This window comes from Heterodontus francisci, chromosome 33 (genome assembly GCF_036365525.1).
Source record: "Heterodontus francisci isolate sHetFra1 chromosome 33, sHetFra1.hap1, whole genome shotgun sequence".
Classification (NCBI taxonomy): domain Eukaryota; kingdom Metazoa; phylum Chordata; class Chondrichthyes; order Heterodontiformes; family Heterodontidae; genus Heterodontus; species Heterodontus francisci.
This window is the reverse complement of record NC_090403.1, coordinates 39,531,151-39,551,299: the sequence shown is the minus strand read 5'-3', so window position 1 is coordinate 39,551,299 and position 20,149 is coordinate 39,531,151. Positions and strand designations below refer to the sequence as shown.

The 20,149-nt window shown below is 41.3% G+C and overlaps 1 protein-coding gene and 1 pseudogene across 6 annotated transcripts in view; both read right to left on the bottom strand.

Annotated features, from left to right (window-relative positions):
• Positions 1-348: 348 nt before the first annotated feature.
• On the bottom strand, positions 349-4,655 carry LOC137347991 (galactoside alpha-(1,2)-fucosyltransferase 2-like; annotated as a pseudogene).
• A 1,208-nt stretch (positions 4,656-5,863) lies between these two features.
• Positions 5,864-20,149, bottom strand: part of mpp2b (MAGUK p55 scaffold protein 2b) — a 565,073-nt gene continuing 550,787 nt past the window's right edge. For all 6 annotated transcript variants that reach the window (XM_068013331.1, XM_068013337.1, XM_068013332.1 and 3 more), the window contains 3 exons: positions 18,938-19,140; positions 15,366-15,494; positions 5,864-14,546 (listed from right to left, as the gene is read on the bottom strand). In XM_068013331.1, the coding sequence (XP_067869432.1) occupies positions 14,370-14,546; positions 15,366-15,494; positions 18,938-19,140 (509 nt within the window). In that variant the 3' untranslated portion in view covers positions 5,864-14,369. The remainder of the gene's footprint in view (positions 14,547-15,365; positions 15,495-18,937; positions 19,141-20,149) is intronic.

Sequence of the window (20,149 nt, the reverse complement as noted above, 5' to 3'; positions counted from 1 at the left end):
ACAAAAAGAAAATAATAAAGATAATAAAACCAAATTTACATGCTGTTACTTGTGATTTCGATGGTATATTTCACTGCTGTACTGTCTAGTCAAATGTGAACTATATATTATGAACCCCTTCACTGCTGTTCATTCAACAACAGAACTATGACAAATGGAAATACATTGGGCAGCAAATGCTTTAAAATATTATATAACTTTCAGTGGACGTACCTGGACACTTTGTTTTCTGAACCTGACCCAAGTTACTCTCCAGAAACTCAATTTGGTGTTTCTTATATTTAAAAAGTAATGAAACACAAATGACATACAATGAATGAGCTTTGAAGATGATAGTGCCAATTGGATTTATTTTGAAGTGTTCTGGGGCAGAAGAGGTGAGAGATCAGCAGGAATTCCAATCCATTGAGGTAAGAAAGCCGCCTCGTACTTAAATATTTTTAGAAATGGTGAATCAGGCAAAGTATAGTTAGTGAGGTAAATTGTCTCCCCACCTGCCAGGTAGCCAGCCCAGTAACCAAATGTCTCCATTGTCATTATAGTGTGATTACAACGAACAAGGATAGAAAAGTCTTGAGCTGCATTGGATTCTTTTGGATCATCTGAAAAGAAAACATCTCCTTTGGAATGATCAATGATCTTCTTACGCCAGTCCATTCCATTACTCGTCACTGCAAAGACAACGTTACTGTATTGTCACAAGAGTGCTTTTTTGTTGAAAGCTGGGAATTCTGGATTTTTGAAAACTGGGAAAAGGGATTTTCTGTGCACATTGAATGCTGAAACTTGGTGTTTGAAGAGTACAGACTGCAAGACCTATTTCCAAGCAACCAGGAAGATTTATGACTGTGGGCTGAATTTTACGCCACCCCAAAGAGCAGGATGGTGGCGGTGGGGGGGGGGGGGGTAGGGGGGAGGCGGGTGTGGTTGTGGTGCCATTAAATGGAGCAGGAGGCTCCAGGAGACCATCCCAACTTGCTCCCACCTCCGCCGCCGACTTTACGTAGGGCAATGGGGGCGAAAAATGGCCTGACAGACGCACACGGCTCTTGAGCATCCTTGGGGCGGCCCTCACGATCAGGCATCCTGTGGCTAATGGAGGGCTGCCTCCACTACCCCAACCACCCCCAAGACACAATACACTCCCCTTCCCCCAATCAAACACCCTTGTCTCACTGGGGTCCAAACTATTACCCCCGGTGAGGCAACCAAAACTTACCTGCCATCCCGGCTCCCCAACAACTTCTTTTTCGAGCTGGGCTGTCGTCCCAGCAGTGGCCGCTGCTCGCGGTGCTGGGATATAGGAGCTGCCTGCCCGCTGATTGGCCAGCAGCTCTATTAGGCAGGACCTTCCTACCTCAAGCGGGTGGAAGTCCCGCCTCACACCAATTGAAGCCCTGCGACCCGCAAAAAACGGGTCGGATCTCGAGGCGAGGCGGAAGCGGGTTCCCCACTGACTTTTCAGTCAGTGGCCGGCTCCCGACCGCCTATCGTAAAATCCCAGCCTGTCTTATGGCTTGACTGTTGAAAAAAAGTTAGTTTCACTTTTGAATTGAAAATCCAGTTGCTGCGAGAGAACTGCTAGAAATACAGCCCAGAATCTCTTTCTCTTGAAAAATAATTCATGTATCAAGTGAAATTCTAATTTTCTCATGAAGTTAAAAGAACATTGAAGGGATTGCAAGTCAACCCTTGTTGCTATGTCTGCCTGGAGAGAGAAAAAACCCAGGAAAAGGAGTTGCTACACCCTGTGGAGGAAGCCTTGTATTTCACATGTGCCTGAGTACTATTGCCTCCACTCTCTCAAGAATCCCTGGTTCAGGAGTGATTCCTGTTGCTTTTTGCATTTTGGGAGATCTTGAAATCTCAAGAAAGCTTCTATTGTTAGACTGATACTTCAAAATTCAAGTAGACCTGTTGCCACACCCTTTGTCGAAAGATCTGTGTGATGCCTGCTGCAGACAAATTGACTTGAACGCCTACCCATCACAGACTGTTCATCAATCTCACTTGGAGAGACTTCGAGTGGCATCCAACTATTCGACTCGGGGAAACCTCACCAATCCAGAAATATCCTACCAGTCTGTGACAATCAACTATTTTATTATTCATAAGAAATTGTTGCAACTCAAAACATCCTTTTTCCCAGGTTAACCATTTTTTGAATGTATGTCTGTGTGCATGAGGGTTAGGAAGAATAGGAAGTTATAAAATATTTTCGTATATATAGATTTATCCCATTATTGTTTCAGATTTAGTTTATTAATGAATAGTTAATATTGGTATTGTGTAAAGAAACCTCATTTGGTGTGCTTTATTCTGGGGAATACATGAAGTGTTTAATTTGGCTATTTGCCAGTAGGTGGGAAATTGTATTTGATATGCTATGACCTGTGGAGTAGTGGGACTGAATTAACAATGCATTACTTCCACCTTGGTCATAACAGTATTTGCTTGTGTCTAAATATTTCTTTTCAGCTATGACTCTTTTCTAAACATTTGGCATGATATTTATGTAATCTCCCCTTCGAACATGAACACCAGCATATGTCACATTCTTTCGCTCCCCCTTAATTTGTCCAAGGAATATATTTGTCTGTTCTGTAACAAAGTCATGAAAGGTAAACTCATGGAGAATTTCCTCTCAGTATGAGGATAGAAGGTCCAGGAACATGGGTATCCTGAGAACATAACAAAGTCTCCAGAAATACTATGGTACTGATCGTCCATCCAGTCATGGAGATTACAACATTTCCACTGTATTTTATTTCTCATACTTGATGGAGGGTCAGAAGGGTAAGTTTAAAGCAGGGGACAGGTAATTGGCAATAGAAGGCAAAATGTATTCTTGATGACCATTCAATTTTGCCAATCCATATAATGGAGCATGCTCCCCATTATTGTTTTCAAGTCTTCCATAACAGTTAATTGTCCAAAATTAAAAAACAAAAAGGGCTGGAAATACTCAGCAGGTCTGGCAGCATCTATGGAGAGAGAATGTTTCATGTCTGTGACCTTTTACAGGTCAAAGGTTAGAAAGGCAATAGATTTTGAGCAAGTGAAAGGAGGAGGGGGGGAGGGGGGTAACCAGAACAAAAGGGAAGGGCTGTGATAGGGCAGAGGGTGGGAGAGATTAAATGACAAAGATGTCATGGAGCAAAAGGCAAAGGGGGTGCTAATAGTTGTAGTAAAAGACAAAGTATTTGTCCAGAGAGGGGAGTATTACCTGCTGAGTATTTCCAGCACTTTCTGTTTTTATTGCAGATTTCCAGCATCCACAGTATTTTGCTTTTATTTTAGAGTTAATTGTCCAAGTTCCTTTTGAAGAAATCTTGATCTGTTTCACTTTTCAATACCATGGTTACATTTACAAAAAATTGAAAATATTTGGCGGTTATCTTACTACATCTTAACTGATATTTGTTTACTACGGAAGCTAATTCTGCTGGAAAGAACAATAAAAAGACCGGCCTTCTCTTGTTTTGCCTCACTTGGCATGACTTCCAATAGATTTTATACGTAATTGTTTTACAACCTCTGTCTTTTTTGAAAGGCCTACCATTAAAATCACCCTCTGCCCAATTTCCATTCATTCATAACAATCTTATGAGCATTGTTGTGGTTGTTGTATTAGTGCCCGGCAGGTTATACACACTCCTTTCTTTCTTTCTTTCTTTCTCTAATTCATTCTTGTATACAGTTCACATTTTTAGCACTGCAGGGGATGGAGAGGCATTTTGTTGTGACTTCCGAATCACCAAAATTTGTGCGAGCAATTAGCAGGGGCACAGATAATGGAGCTGGGGTAGGGGGTTTGAGCACCAGATCAGGGCAGGGGGACTGAGCAACAGGTCTAAATGCTGTTCAAGGAACTGACGAAAGACATTGGCCCAGATTTTGTGGTCAGTGGCAAAGCAACGGCGCTCCCTACTGACCTCGAAGAAAGCTGCCCACATAGACCTCGAAATCCCTGTGACGGGTTTTTCCTCTTTCCCGGTGACAACTTAAATCTGGCGCCAAGTCAAGCAGATGCCTTGGCGTGCAGCAACAGTGATGTCAACAAGCAGGTAGGCAACCAATCAAATTGATGTATTCATATGCGGCAAACCAGGAAGTTAATAGCACTTAAAGGCCTTCCCTTTTCATTTAAATTTTCAGATAGTGAAATCAATGTATTAAGGTTGAAACTAAAATAAACAGACTTGCTAAAAAAGAAAAATATGTTTTTGAAAATGTGGCATTTTTAATCATTGTGGAGAAACTTGACATTTCACAAATATAACATTGGGTTTTCAGGGCCTGTCAGGATGCTTAACAGTAATTCTGAAATAAGTGCATTGTTAAAATCACAGCTACACCTCATTCAACAAGGTGATCAAGAGGATTTTTACAGCAAATCTAAAAGGCATTAGGGTGCAAGTTCTCGTCAATTCATGATTGCAGGGGAGATTGCAGTCTGTGGGAACCTCCACAATGCAGCCTTAGGAGCAGCCTAGGTTCACTGACTGCAGCTTCTGCATTTTGCATCCTTCTGTGCATGTCCAAGCGCCAGAGGTTGCTGTCAGTTTCAGTGCAGTAATAATGGTGAGTGCCGGCAGTTTCACTGTCATTACCACAACAAAATCCAGGCTATTTTCCTCATATAAAAGCATCATTATCTACTCCGGCAATGATAGGAACAGTTGGGAACTGCATTGAAAATGATGGCTGAAAGATGGTATACACTTTTCCCTACGACACGAATAGAAAGCAGGCCAAATCTTCCTTAAAGTCATAATATTGAATTTGCTGGTCTCAGCCAGGGTTGTGATATACAGTACCATTAGCAGCACTGCTTCTGAGTTTGTAAAGTAAAAAATGGCCAGGGTTTGCCATCGGTAACCCTTATTCTTAAGTGTATGGACATGAGGTGAGTACAGGATCAGATTCAGCTGTAATGCCTCCCATGGTCAAATAGCCAGCCACACTCAATTACTGATGGCTGGGGTACTGGAAGGCAACCAGTTGTCACTTTACCATTTCTTCTACAAATACCCAACTAATGAACCTCAATGGTCCGCTTACACGACCGAGAAGTAAAACAGACAACTTTGGTGATAACTTGCGGTTTTTTTAATTATTTTAAAATTAGAAATACACAAATGTTTCATAAAATAAGAATAATAGATGGCCCTTCTGTACAACAGTGAAACTCTGTAGACTTCATTAATAAACCAATTAACTCCAGTTTCAACTCCAGTATATAACATGAATAGACCTGGGAATATCAGAGAAGTATTGCGGAATAACAGTTATATTGCAGTTTAAACAGTGATCATTCAATAGATACTCCAAACATATTTTAAAAAATCTGATTATAGATAAATCACAACAGTAACTTTACAGACAACATGGATTTTCCTTTTGTTTTGAAAAAAGACATACTATTGCTTAGCGAGCACAGCAAGTGACATAACTTACCATTAATAGGGTATATAATACTGTACATTCACACACAATATGCCTTGTCGTTTGTATAATGTAAAGGTTTGACCAATTTACTTCATTTAGAAAAAGCTACAACCAAAAATACTGTTCACAATTTGTTTGAGACATGGATACAAAAAGTAACCACAGTATTAACTAAACATCCACCAAATCACCTGCATTATAAGACAAATTACAACTTCTTGCTACTAAGAAAAATATTTTGACTTACTTCTGTTTGTAAAGGTAAAATCTAGACCAGAATACAAATAATCTCAATGTGCACATCATACAGAAAGTTGTCCACTGTTTGAAGCAGGCAAAAAGTTTCAGAGGAAGCTGAAAGGTAATATACAATTGCTGTGTATTTTTTAAAAAATGTACGAATCAGAAATATACTTCTCAGATACAATTTCAACTTTAAAATCATTTTAAAACTGTAGATTTAGGCAAAGTTAAATAAAAAAGTGATCACAATTTTTTAATATACATCCAACTGAAAAACAACCCAAATATTTGAAGCTTGACTTCAATATTTTCAATACTTTGAAGAGAAACATTGGGCTGGATTTTAAGCAGCCCCTGATGCTGTGGTCTGTGGTGGGGTGGGGGGAGTTGGGGGGGCGGGGTGGGGGGGGGGGGGGCAGGGTGGTGCCTGAAGATGGCTCCGGATTAGGCCTGCCACAGACCTCGACGCCGACAGGGCCTGACCCGATCCTCCCAGCAGTGGCGAGGCTCCTTGGCGGCAAGGCCCACTGCTGGGCGACGGGACCACAATTTAAATATTTAAATCCACAAAATTAATTAATTTAAATATACTAACCCGCGATCTTGAGGGCCCGCTGTGATCTTTGGCGCGTGGCCAGCACTCCCATGCCTTCAGGAACCCGTCCAGGGAAATGAGGCATGACACCGGTGGGAGGAGATAAGTTTATCAGTACGGGGGGGGGGGGGGGGGGAAGTGGGGGAAATGGGGTCAAATAAATGTCATCAGTGTAGGGGATGGTGGGAAGGGTTGTACTTTAAACCCTATGCAGTTTGGTTGGGGGGGGCGGCGGGGGGGTGGAGGAAGAAGGCAGATGTTAAAGGTAAGTGTTTTGGGGGGAGAAGGGCGATTAGTTAATGTAATATTGAGGGGGTGGGAAAGGGACGTTGGAACTTTATGTAATTCTTGGGGGGGGGGGTATCTCTTTAAAAAATTTAATATCCTGGCAGGGCTGACTGTCCTTTAAAAATGGTGTCAGCACCTGTGCACAGGTAGCTGACACCATTGCCGGGGACGGATAACCCGCCCCCTCCACGTAATTGGGAGGGCAGGCAGCCCCAGCTATTTAAATGAGCCACCGCGCTTAAGATCATGGTGGTTCTTTGGCATGCAACCCGCAGGGGCAGCGGTGAGCTCATCGAATCCAGCCCATTATTTATAAAGAGCAAATGAGTTCTGAGTATGAAGTCAAGAAATCCCACATCTATTTTGTTTTAATGTTGCATTCAACAGGAGGAAAAATATAATGGTCCTGTACTTAAATAATGCCCATCAAGCTTTTTGTGTTAATGGCAAACTTCATTTTGTATTAGTTTAAATCCAGATGTTTCCAATATCAGATAATGTAGGTTAATGATGTACAGGATACGCACTTGTGATGCTCATCGTTTGGAATGTATAAGAGACTCGCAAATAACAGACGTTGTGTGTGTGAATGAGCTACGAGAGTTTTTGCAGCAGTTGATAACTGCAGTAAAGTAACAGCACCATTCTGTGTACTCTATCTTCACTGTGGAAGGTGGTACATTCAGTAATAAATTATGTGTATACTTAAAACATATGAATAATACATACAATGTTACGTATCTCACACTGCTTATTTGGGTCTTGCTGCTCTGTCACACTTCTAAATGGTGTCTCATTAGCTATCAATGGAACCCAGCTTTTAGATTCTGAAATACCTCTTAAAGCACAACCTAAATCTACGTAAAAATATTTTAAAAATCATATTGTTCAAAGTGTCTGAATTCCCATCATAGAAAACTATTTTCAAACCTAGTGCTATAGACCTCTGAACCCTGGCCAAAACAACCTGTCATTAATTTATGACTTTAATTTCACTCAAGCGATTTTGCTGCTTGAAAGTTTAAATTGAAGTGAAAATATTGAATATTTTGGGCAGTCAAAATTGAGTGAACCAGATTATATTCCAAGAGAGGTTGATGGTAGGGTCACCAGGAAGCAATATTGCTAAAGATCATTATTGTACAAATTGTACTTATTTCTGCTCAGCTGGTTGATCAGTCCAATATGGGGCACAGTGTAACTTTGTAACCTCCTTATTAAAAACTATGGAAAAAGATGGATAGCACGCAACAACTCCCCATTAACTTCTCAATTTGGAGACATAAAATCGGATTCAAAGGCAAACAGTTTGTGAACCAAGAAAAACAAAATCAAAAGGCTCTGAAACACCAATCTTGCTGTGTATGAAGTAGGAGTTGGGCTACATTTAAAAATGCGGTTATAATTGAGAAGAAAATGTATTACCCTTCTTTCTATTCTCTCTTGAACTACAGGGGCAAGAGCTATAATGTAAGGCACATTAGCAAATGTTATATCTATATATTTTTAAGATTACTATAGGGTATTCCCACATCTGAAGCTATAAATTTGATAGCCAGGTAAATTGTGAATAACTGGTGCCAGTAATTCCTCCCTGCATCCAGATTTCCTACCATTTTTTCCCTCCTGTATTTTCTCCTGAATGAAGTGATATATACTGAAGAATCAGGAATCAAACCTGGGATCAAACTGGCACATCCCTGTCCTGTGATGACAGTGAGACAAAATACGGCACATTTATCCACAGTTATTAACCTCTAAAATAAATGCCTTAAACACATTTATAATAAGCTTTCTTATCATTTCTCTAAATGATCTAAAGTGCAATATGTTTTCATTTTAAGACGATGGGAAAGATTTTAACTCATGCAAAGCCCACCCACTTAGTGTTAAAACTGGGCCCAATATCTCACCAAAAATTCCAGTAAAGGTGGCTGCACAAAAGACAACAAAGTCTGGTTAGAAGATTAACTTCCACACCACAATAAGTTCTTGTTACCCTGCTTGATCACACCAATTACTTTGCTTTTCTTGGAAGTGTGAACTCTGAAAACAGCTTGGAGCTGAAACCTCACACAGTTCAATGTGTATCAATCCCAACACCTCAGTATAACCTGTGCAGTATGGTTATCAACTAAATCTTTGGCAAGGCAAAGCCAATGAAGAAATGTCACTATAAGGAAACTACATCAGCTGCTACTTCCACTCATTGTCAGCTTCAATATGAATCCACAGATGGATTATTGCACTGATTTGTTGGCATTTCCCCTGTAATACACTAGATCGATTTATTGATCAATTCAATCAGGCAGGAAATGAGACACATCTTTACAACCCTTCTCTTGACACCATTGTATGAATGAAACACACAAAAGCCTCCTGGTGTGATACAATACTTCCAAGGATAGATATCAAGAACCTGTAAAGGAAAGATGTGTGAAAGGAAGCAAGGTTTATTTTGATCTTATTCAAAGGGCACATACAAAACCCTTCAGAGATTCTGGCAAGATGGCCATAGTCATAAAACCTAGAGCAAATCAGGTCATAGAGAGTTGCTTTGGCCCTATTTCATTGACTTCAATAGAAAAAAAATTGGGAGTGATTTACAATGGGCAGTCGATCCACAACACCTCTTCCCCACTGCCCGCTTCCATTATCTCTGACAAATATGGATCACACCATACAACAATAATAAAGAGCAAGGATCTTGAGTTTCCAAGTGAACACTATGTTATACCTGTTTCTGCCATATATCTTTGTGTAACTACATATATGGATGGATCTATAGCTATCAACCGGTAACTGAAACAGTAAGTGCAGTATCACTGATATTCCTAAATGACATTCTAAAATGTCATGCTAGATTGGACTTGCTTTTCTTTCTTGCCAGTTTTTCCCTTCCTTTTCCTCTCCTGAAAATGTTGACTCCTTGCTGGCATCTGGTATTTTCCCAGCCTGTGGATCCTGAATCAAATGGCCATTCTTCATCTGTGAACTTAAATAGGGAGTATTGGTATGCAATTTGACCACAGCGGCAGCACAGCTTTCAACAGGCGTATTCAATAATGATCAGGAGAATGATTCTTGGCCCAGCTCAAGCCAATACTGGTGCTCCTTTCATTACCCCAACTCAGATCAATACAGAACAGGAATCACACTTGGGACCTTGTGGTCTGTAGGCTTCGGTTACATGCTGCCATTACCAAGTAAACCATAAGGGGACTCGGATTGGATGCTCTTCTGCATATGCAGACAAATCTCTCAGAATAGTAGAAGAGATGTGAACTGATAAGTTAAACGAAAAGGACTCGGTTGATTGATAATAACTATAGGAGCGATTCCAGGATCTGTTGCTCCCATCAGGCAGAAACGCTCCCAAGGCGTGCATTTGGGAAATTGCAAATGAACAATCTGTGAAATTCCATCCATTCACTTTCATGGATGGTTTATCTTGGGATTCTCCAGGGATTTGCTGAGCACTGTTCCCTGCTAAAAGTGCCAGGTCCCAGAATCATCCCTTACATCTCACCAGTCTTCAGAAAACTTTTATAGATTTACTGATCCACACTTCAAATGTATCAAAAATTCTTTGTTGCTTTTATTGCACTCAGAACACCACAGTTGATCGAAGAAAATGCAACTGTACTTCTGAAAGAATTTATGTGAAAGCTACATAGGCAGCAAAACAATTTGCTGAATAAAGCCAGCAAAACGGTACGGATTACAAACTGTGAAAGTAAGTATGTCTGTCAGGTGTGGGGATTATTAGCAATTGCAATGTTGAGCACTCCTCACAGTGGATAGATATGGATAGATAAAACGTAAGAATGTGATTTTGACAGTGTCTTATCCTGGAGTTGCTTATCATTATAAACGATAATACAATTGATGATGATTGCTACAGTACCCCTGATGAAGAGATTGAGTTTTATGATGATGCAGAGGTCAGGGACTGACTTGATATTCTAAAAGCATACATGGTGCCACTGACAAAATATAATCATATCTAATGAATTAACTTTTCTGTTCTTACCACTGTTTCCAAATTGAAGGATGGTCTTGTTATATTAGTTCTGTCATGCACTAAAGATAAATCCAGGGATTTGTAAACACAAACATTTTCAAATCTTGACGATAAAATCAATAGGTTAAAAATTTCAAATGGAAATGTAATCACTTGTATTTAATTTCTAAGCATAGAAAATTGTGGGCAACTTGAAAAGGGACATGTGCGTACAACTACACATTAAAGATCCTTCAAAATGATTGCATGATATTAGAAAATTATAAATGACATTTTCTCTATATCCTAAACAACTATCCTATATCATCAACAACTTGAATTTATATAGTGCCTTTTACAGAGAAAAAGATCCAAATGCACTTCAAGGAGGTGTGAGTAAATGAATGCTGAGCTAAAGAAGGAAATAGGAGGAGGGGTAACCCGATGTTTTATCAAACAGTTGGGCTATAAGGAGGTTCTTAAAAGAGGAGAAACAGGTGGAAAGGAAGAAGGGTTTAAGGCAGGAACTCCAGGGAGTGGGACCTAAGCGACAGCAGTCATGGGCGCCAGAGGCTGGGCTAAGGGCGGGGGTGGTGGTGGTGTGGAAAGGGGTAACTGTGTGATGAAGGACATGTGGTCAGAGTCAGGAGAAGAGACAGCTTGGAGAGGGGTGATCAGTACCCAAAGTAATTCGCGAGCATATTTAGATACATGAGCACTGCAAATCTTAGTTTTAGCCATTGAAGTTGATAAGATGAACTAAACAAATTTCCCTCCCTCAAAAAACTGTAATTTTAAACACGACCCAACTCCTACAAACAGTGGAAGGGTTTAAAAAAATGCTTTTGCTCCATTTTTATAATGCACAGGTTATGGCGGAAGACTTTCTATGTGCACCAATTACAGTGGAACTACAAAGATGTTTATAAAGAATGCATTTAAAATTTTGCATCAAATAGTGTACAAAGGAAATCTCATGTTTACGTTCATGCCAAACCTCTTGCATCCAGGCTTAATAGTTCTGGAGATGACAGGACATTTTTTTTTTCCTGTTCACTTTTGAGAAGCACAAAATTCAAAGACACCATTGCAGTCCATTTGGCCGGTGGAGAATCCTGATAAAATGATGGGTTTGGAATGTATGTAGTTAAGTAAGTTAAAAAGTAATCCTTTGTTCCAAGGCTGAACCGGTCAAAAGGCAAAACCAAAATCATCACTTCAAGTATGACTTGAGTCAACCTCCTCCTAAAAGGGACCTTACAGGTCATGACTTTTCTTGGTGCCCTCCTGAACTATAAATTAAAACTGCTGAAGGATAAGTTACTGCTCAAGAACGATCACAAATTTTTACAATTCTATTGATCTGCAGGGATTAGCCTTCATTCAGCAAAATGTGATTCGGTGAAGTTCCAAAGAAAACATTGGTTTCGCAAAATTATACACATATTGGTTTTTGCTAAACGCAGCCTACAGTAATTGCACACTTAACAGCAATTGTATACTATTTCATCTGTTTCTTTCAAATTAAATCTATACTTGAATCTCTTTTTACATTGATAATTCCTTCACGTTACATATATAGAGATTTTTTTTTAAATTTGTTACAAAGTTAAAAATACAATAAAAAACAACATTTTAAAAGGACCCTCATCCCAGGGATTTATTCTTAAAAAATGATCTTCAATATATTAATTGAGCAACTATAGAGGATGGGTCTGATTTTCAATCACTAGAAGCAATATCTTTTTACAATTGGCTAGCACTGGAAATACATTATATAACAAAATCTACAAAGAATGTCAAGATATTTAAATATGAGCAATACTCTCTGCAATTCATCATGTACATTAGGTTAAGCATCGATTCCCAAGGGGAAATTATTTTTGTTAATTTTAGTGGACAAAACATAAATACAAATAAGATTTTCTGGGTTGTAGTCACATTTACTTTTTCAGTAAAATTATTGACTGGAGGGATTTTATACATGAATTTGTTTACTGATTACTGACGGGTATATATGAAGTAGAGGAATGATGTAAATAAACGGAAGAATTTCTATAGATGGTTTCAGTGAAAAAAACTGCACATCTCTACAGTATGTTAATAAAAGTATTAAACAAGATTGTGGTGATATTACAATACAAATATTCCATTAATACTCAATGTTCATCTGAAATGGGTATTTTTAAAAATGCGTGGAATATTTATGAGGGCAAAATTCAGTTTGTCCATGCACCAGCAAAGAAGATATTTTGCCCTGGGTGTTCTCTATGGTAAATTATATATCCCAATTTCGCTTTAGTTTTATTTTAATGGGAAGCAGATGGGCGAAGTTTGGTAAACGTCTAATCTTCCACTTTGAGGACCTGGCTTGTGATTTCAGCCAATCGCAAGAAATAAAACTCTACAATGGCTGCCAATAGGTCCCAGTTAAAGTTGATGAACTCAAACCAATTCAGCTCACATCTCAAGGGCATGAATCCACATCACTACTGCTCTGAAACTGAGATTCGAAAAGGCAATAGAAAATTGGCTATTTTATTATAAGCATAGCCACATGGCATGAATCATATCCAAATAATATTAAATGTTAAAAAAACATAAGATCTGTCTAAGACAGATGGGACTGGGAGTGGTACCAAAAACCTGTATGCTTTAGCAATGAACTGAAACATAGCTCTGTGTCCAAAGAAGGGCCAATTAAAACTTTTCTCCAGTATTTAAAATATAGTCCAAGTGAGCCAATAAAAAGAGATACTGTCCCATACATAGATGACCCTTGTTATTAGCAAATGTTAGTTCAAGTCTGACTGAAAAAGTCCTATAGAATAAGAGTTGTGGAAAGTAACTTCCCAATGCTAGTACAAAGTGATACAGTATCGTCCAACTCAATTAACAACTTATAGGAGTCACAAACATGGCAAAATCTGGGAGGAAAGCATGTTATGCAGTATTAGCACATAAGCACGTTAATGTACGAAATTCCTTCTCCTTCATTTAATTCAGACATTAACATTTATAATAAACGGTTTTCTGTCTTCTGAAAGAGCAGAAAAATGAAATTCATATAGTTGTGTTAAAGCTTTCATATGTGAATCTTACACAAGGTTTTAAATTATATCTTGCGTATAGCTACTGCATGAAAACCAAGATTTCAGTATAAAGTAGTCTATGGTAAATGCAAATCTGTACAATGGAACCAAATTTTGATGTACCGTAACTGATGCTTTGGAAAGTAATGGCAATAGTTTCAGGTTAGAATCCTGATAAGCTTTGAATTCAAACTGTATCACTTTTATCATTGTGAGATCCTTTATAAGAATTTAAATAGGAACAGAAACTTAAACAAGAAATGACTGCTTTGAATTCCAACAGTGCCCATTATTATTTTCCTTTATATGGAATAATTTATTTTCCTCGTGAAATCCAGCAACGAATAAAATAAGTGAAATCTTGGTTTCCTCGTGAAATTATTTGATAATCAATGGACTTGTAGTATTCAGCAGAATTTGCCATTAACCTTTGGACACCATTGCCCAAGAATCTTAAATTTGCCTGATCCCTGTACTATAAAATAAAATTAATGGTAGCCAGACAGCATTCTCCTTTCCTTTAAAAACCTTTTTAGTTAATCCTCATTGCTGATTAACATAATATAACTGTTGTCACCATGAGCTGTTACCCCAATTATGACTAGTCCAAATGGAGGTCTCTTAAATTCTAAAGGACTTTTTCTATAAAGTTAATGGTGCTCTGTGTAAACCATATTCCTCTACCCTTTGGAAAGTGTCAGTAGACCCAGCTCACTGGCACCCACTGGGGCTCTGTGCAGAGTTTCTCCATTGCAGCCCGAAGTTTTTGGAAGGCCTTGTCAAGGTTATCATTCATAATGGTGTGATCAAAGTAGTGGCTGTATGCTCGCTGGATGCGGGAGCTCTCATCCACTGTTTTCTTCAGATCAGTGTCCTTGAAAGAAATATAAAAGAATGGAACTTATTTGTTATGCTGTGGAATACATATGTGCTTTGCATCACAAAATATTCCATGTTCCATCGTGTAATCTATCCAAATGCTCAAAAAGGACTAAAACTGTCGAAATTACACAGTTCAGTAACTGTGTACAGATGTTTGATGTCTCAAATCAATAGGTTAATGCTCCCACTTAAAAAGACACAGAGAAAATTTATATCAACTTGTTAAGGATTCATGCGCTGCTATGGCACATGTCGTTTCCAGGCTTGAGAGCAGACCTCATATAAAAGCTGACATTCTCGATACATGGCGTATATCACATTCAGACCACACAGCAGCTTTACATCATTAACGTAAGATATACACACAACTACATTGTTTGTTTAGGAAGTATGCACCATTAATCTGACATGCTATATATGCACGCCTAAAGAACAAAGTGCTCCTTCATCATCAGCACAACTTGTCACGGAGCAGTCTGTTTTCTATGGTAGATCTATAAACTGACACAGTTTGAAAGGACACTGAAATTTGCACAACCTATACAGTAAAAATGAACTGTCAGCTTTCTCCCCCTACAACTGTGTACTTCCTCACCTTTATATTTCAAGATTCAAATCTAATCTGTGAAAGGGACATAAATCTCTACTATATCTGATGGCTTACAGAGTAAATCAAATTCCTTTATGTATATTAATCACTTTAAAGTTGCACTTACCCTTTATTGTACTAAACAAAATTGAAAGATTGTCATCAAATTGAGATATGATGATGTTGGCTGGAAATAGATAAATTGACACAAATTCAACTTACAGTTAATTGTTTTGTTGTAACCCCTGCATCAATAGCTGCCCTGTGCATTGCCCGGAGTGTGTCCAAATCTGGAGCCTCAATAAATACCACATAAGGCATGAATTCAGATGTCCTCAGAACCTTCAGCGCCTACAAAAGACAAGGATCCAGAAACATTACTTTTCTCTTTCAGAATCATGGCCGAGACCACCACTCCCAAACGGGTGGCTGTGGTGGGGGGGGGGGATTAAAATATCGGGATTGAGCAATCTGATCCCACTCCCTCCTGTTTCAACTTTAACAAATAGAAATCAGGGGTACAGTAGCATACTGCTTATATTACTGGAGGAGTAATCCAGAGGCTTGGGCTAATGACCTGGAGACATGTGTTCAATTCCCACCATGGCAGCTGGGAAATTAACTCAATTAAATAAATCTGGAATGCAAAGCTAGTATCTGTAATAGTGACCATGAAACTATTGAATTGCCAGAAAAACCCATCTGGTTCACTAATGTGAGACTCCAGACCCATGACAACATGGTTGACTCTTAACAGCCCTCTGAACTGGCCTAGTAAGTCACTCAGTTGTATTCAAAGAAGTCTCAGCATCACCTTTTCAAAGGTAATTAGGGACGGGCAATAAATGCTGCCCTTGCCAGTGATGCCAACATTCCATGAATGCATAATTAAAAAAAAAAAATCAATCAGAATCTGGCAAATGGCAGGCAGGGACCTAATTAAAAATGAAGTGGAGGCCTGCGCTGTGGAATTCCTGGTAGCAGATCCCAGGCAAAAGGTGCTAACTGGCAAAGCTAAGTACTGGGTCTGGAGAAGCAGGCCTGATGGTCTCTCTTTCCCCACCACACCAATCATGGAAAGGAGTCTCCAGCAGATTATTTAAATGAGCCCTGCCATTAAACTTGGTGGGGCCTTCACATCCCCGGCCTTGCTGGGTTTAACCGCACTGTCAAGCTCCTTCCCAGCCAATATCAAGGTCTATCGCTCATTTAGAAAAATCTGACCAAGTCACCAGCTAGACTTTGGACGAAAAGCCTCCACTCTCTTGTAGGATTGATTAGAGTGCACATGATTCAGATACACTCTGCACACAGTTTGTGCCTGTGGTGGGGGTCCAGACGCTGGGCCAGAAAGCTGGGGGCAAACCCTCCCCCCCTCGGCAGTTCAGGAAACCCCTGGCTGGATTTTTCAGCACAAGCAATTAACTGCCTGACGCTGGGGCTCTTATCTCTTTAAAAGATGGGACCCCGCTTCGAAGAGCTGCCAACCAATCGGAGGTTTGGCAGCTCTTCAGTCTCAGCAGTGGTCCCCGGGAGTGGTGCCCACCACTGGGACTGCAGCAGGCCCAGAGTAGCCAGCACGGAGAAGGCCCCAGAATGGAGGTAAGTGTGGGACTCACTGGGGTCAATCAGACAGGCTATCACAATCTGCCCAGTGCAAAAGCTTCTGTCCCATACAAAGCATGCCCGTGAGGGCAGTGTGGGTGGAAGAGGGGGCGGGTCTTCCTGAGGGGGTGGCCCTTGCCACTGGGGGACCATTCATGGTCCACAGGGTGCTTTTGCTGGCGGCTTCCCCACGTGGTGGAGGGCCCACTTCTCTACCCCGCCCCCTCAACCGTTGCTGGCAAAATACCAGTGGTGGTGAGAAGAGGCCCTTAAGTGGCCCTTAACTGGCCACTTAAGAACCTCAATTGCCCTCTGGGCAGGAAGGCCCTCTTCGACCTGCTCTGCCCCTGGTAAAATTCCATGGTGTCGGAAAGGCAATGGGCACTCTGCCCCTCCCCTCTCCTTGCCATTTTATGCTCCCACCCCCCAACTCCCAGCCCGTCCATAGTGTGACAATATCTTAAGGAATGGCAGTGTAATAACACCTCATAATGATATAATTAATTGGAATTTATTTTTTAAGTTAATTGATAAAGGTGCAGCTGATCCTGAAACTAAAGGCCTGCTCGGGTCTGCAAATGAAACCCAACCCGAGCCCAAAAGAACCACATCCGACCCGGCCAGAGTCCTTGGACTTTTCCTCACGCCCGACCCGACCTGACCCAACCCGACCACTGGAATATAATCAACTTTATTGAACAGGTTGTGCTCTACCTTGGGTGGAATCACTCACTGCAGACTAGTGCGGAGTCCAAATGCACGTTTCCCACTTTGAGGTCCTGGCTGTCACTGTGTCCGACCTGGCCCGACCTAGACTTGAGCCCAAATGCCGGACCCAGAAGAGCGACCTGACCTGACCCAACCCGAACCTGCCACATGTTCTCGGGCCCAGTCGGGTTCGGGTCGGCAAGCCATGCTCTACCCAAAACAACTGTGAAGTCAGCACTTGTGTCAAATATACTGGGATGATCATTTTGCTGCGGGGTGAAGGCAAGTGCTTGAAACATCGATCAGCACAATACAGCTCTTTCATACATACTGGGCTGGATTTTACGCCGGGCGGATGGGAGCTGACCACCGACATAAAAGTCGGTGGCGAACCCGCTTCCACCCGGTCCGGGGATTTGTTCCGTAACTTACAGGTCCCCGGGCTTTAATTGTTCTCAAGCGGGACTTCCACCTGCTTGAGGGAGGAAGTCCCGCCTCATCAAGCTGCCGGCCAATCATCGGGCCGGCAGCTCTTAGTCCTAGCAGTGTCGCCGGGAGCGGTGGCCACTGGTGGAGCTGGAGCCCAGCCAAGGACATGGAGCCAGGAGTCCAGGGATTTGCCTCGCTGGGCTAATCAGTCGTGCCCTGGTGAGGCAAGGATGGTCGTTTGAGGGGAAGGTGGGGGGGGTGTGTCTCGGGTCCTGGTGGTGGTTGGGGAAGCGGGGGCGGCCCTCAATCGGGCATCCTGTGCCCGTTTGTCTGGGCTCTCCCCCCAGGTGTGCTGAGAGGCCTCCAGCGTTCACATGGCGGCCTTTCACGTCTCCTGGACACCCGCTTGCCACGGGTAAAATCCCCGTGGAGGCATGCAAAGGCCCTTAAGTGACCGTTAAGTGGCTTTGATTGGCCTGGGGTGGGCGGCCCATTTCTCTCCCCCCCCCCACTCCGGCCCACGTAAAGCGGGGCGGAGGCGGGAGCGGGCCGGGAAGGCCTCCTGGAGCTTCCCGCTCAATTTTATGCCATCCCCCCCCCCCCACCCGCCACCATCGGGCTCGGTGGGGTGGCATAAAATTCCGGCCACTATTGCTATTGATCCTTTACCGCAGTGACCGACCTGTAAGTAAAAATCAACTTTTATTACAACTGCAGTCTCAGAACCTTTCTGAACCTTTAAAATTAGAGCCAAATGATTTTAGATCAAAATTCAGAATCAAAGTCAGTTGTATCAGGATCTTGTTTTAAAGTGTACAAGTACATAATGAAATTCTAACTTCATTCTTGTAAGTGAATTTTACAATATTATGATAATTGCCCATGGATTTATGGATTCCATATGAGAGGCTGCAATGCATTTATTGCAGCTTTTTAATGTGCATCGCAGGCAAAGACCATTCTTTAGACCAATCCACAATGATTCGATTTTCAAACTGACGTTAACAACAAAATTATGTCACAATTATGAAAATACCTAATCCTTCCACTACCTGTGGGTTTGCATCCAAGATACATATTTTTCCACATTCAACCACCTCGTGAATGGAATCAATCTTTGTTCCGTAAAGGTTTCCTTCATATTCACCATGCTCCAGATACCGTCCGCCTTTGATGTCATTTTCCATTTCAGCACGGGACACAAAGGCATAAATATGTCCATCGTTCTCATCCTCCTTTGGCTTTCGTGAGGTGACTATAATGAAGAGATACAAGAAGAATCTTTAAGCACTTCAAAGAAAAAGACAAGACCGCAAAAACTGGAAACAAAAGCAGAAGTACACAACAGGTCTGTCAATATTTTTCAAGAGATAAGACAGATTAATGTCAGGTGCTGAACTGGAAACAGAAGTGAGCACCTTAGCAGGACTTAACAGAGTAAAATGAGTGAAATACTCCTTCTAAAACTGTTTCGGGGGGTAGTGGGGGACAAAAGGGAGGGGTTACACCTGGATGCTAGCCTAATTGTCCTCTTTTTAAGTGCTGACGGACCTACTTGTCTGTTTCTACCATTTCTTTGATGTTTAATTTCTGCTCTTCTGCATTTGTGGATTTCTGACTTTTATTTCCTCCTTTTAATTTTGTATTTCTTCCTATACCCTTTCACTGACTTAATTAGTTATTTCCATGCCCATCACTGTCTCATGGAGTGTTTATACATCATCCATTGGTTTTCATCTCTGTCCAAAAAAAGAGTTTGCAATACCAGCAGTAACACTCTTGTCCCCGAGTCAGACAGGCATCAGTGCAAGCTCTATGTCGGGGGCTGGATTTTCCCTCTGGGGGTGGGAAACAGAGGTTGGGACTGTTTCCAGATCCCAAACCCTCCCTGAGGGGTAATAGTCATTCACTTGTGATTTTCCCTGGAGCAACCAATTAATGGCCATGGGCAAGTTTGCCATCCAATTAAGGATGGTGGGCGGGCTCTCAAAGCTGCAGGGCCAATCACAGGCCTTCCAACTTAAAAGGAGCAGCAGGCTGGAATGGAATGGAATGTAATGAAGTAAGAGAGAGGGTGTTTCAAACACACAGGCTCCCATTCTACAACTTTTTAAAATCTTTCATTAAAAAATAGATTAAGCAGCCAGGCCACCGCTGTGGGAGGGGGAAACCCCTCTACAGGGCAGCCTGTGGCTGCTCTTGCACTCAAGCAGGCAGTGAGAGAGCCTCTAGGCCTGTCTGGAAGTCTGACCCATCCTCCGGCC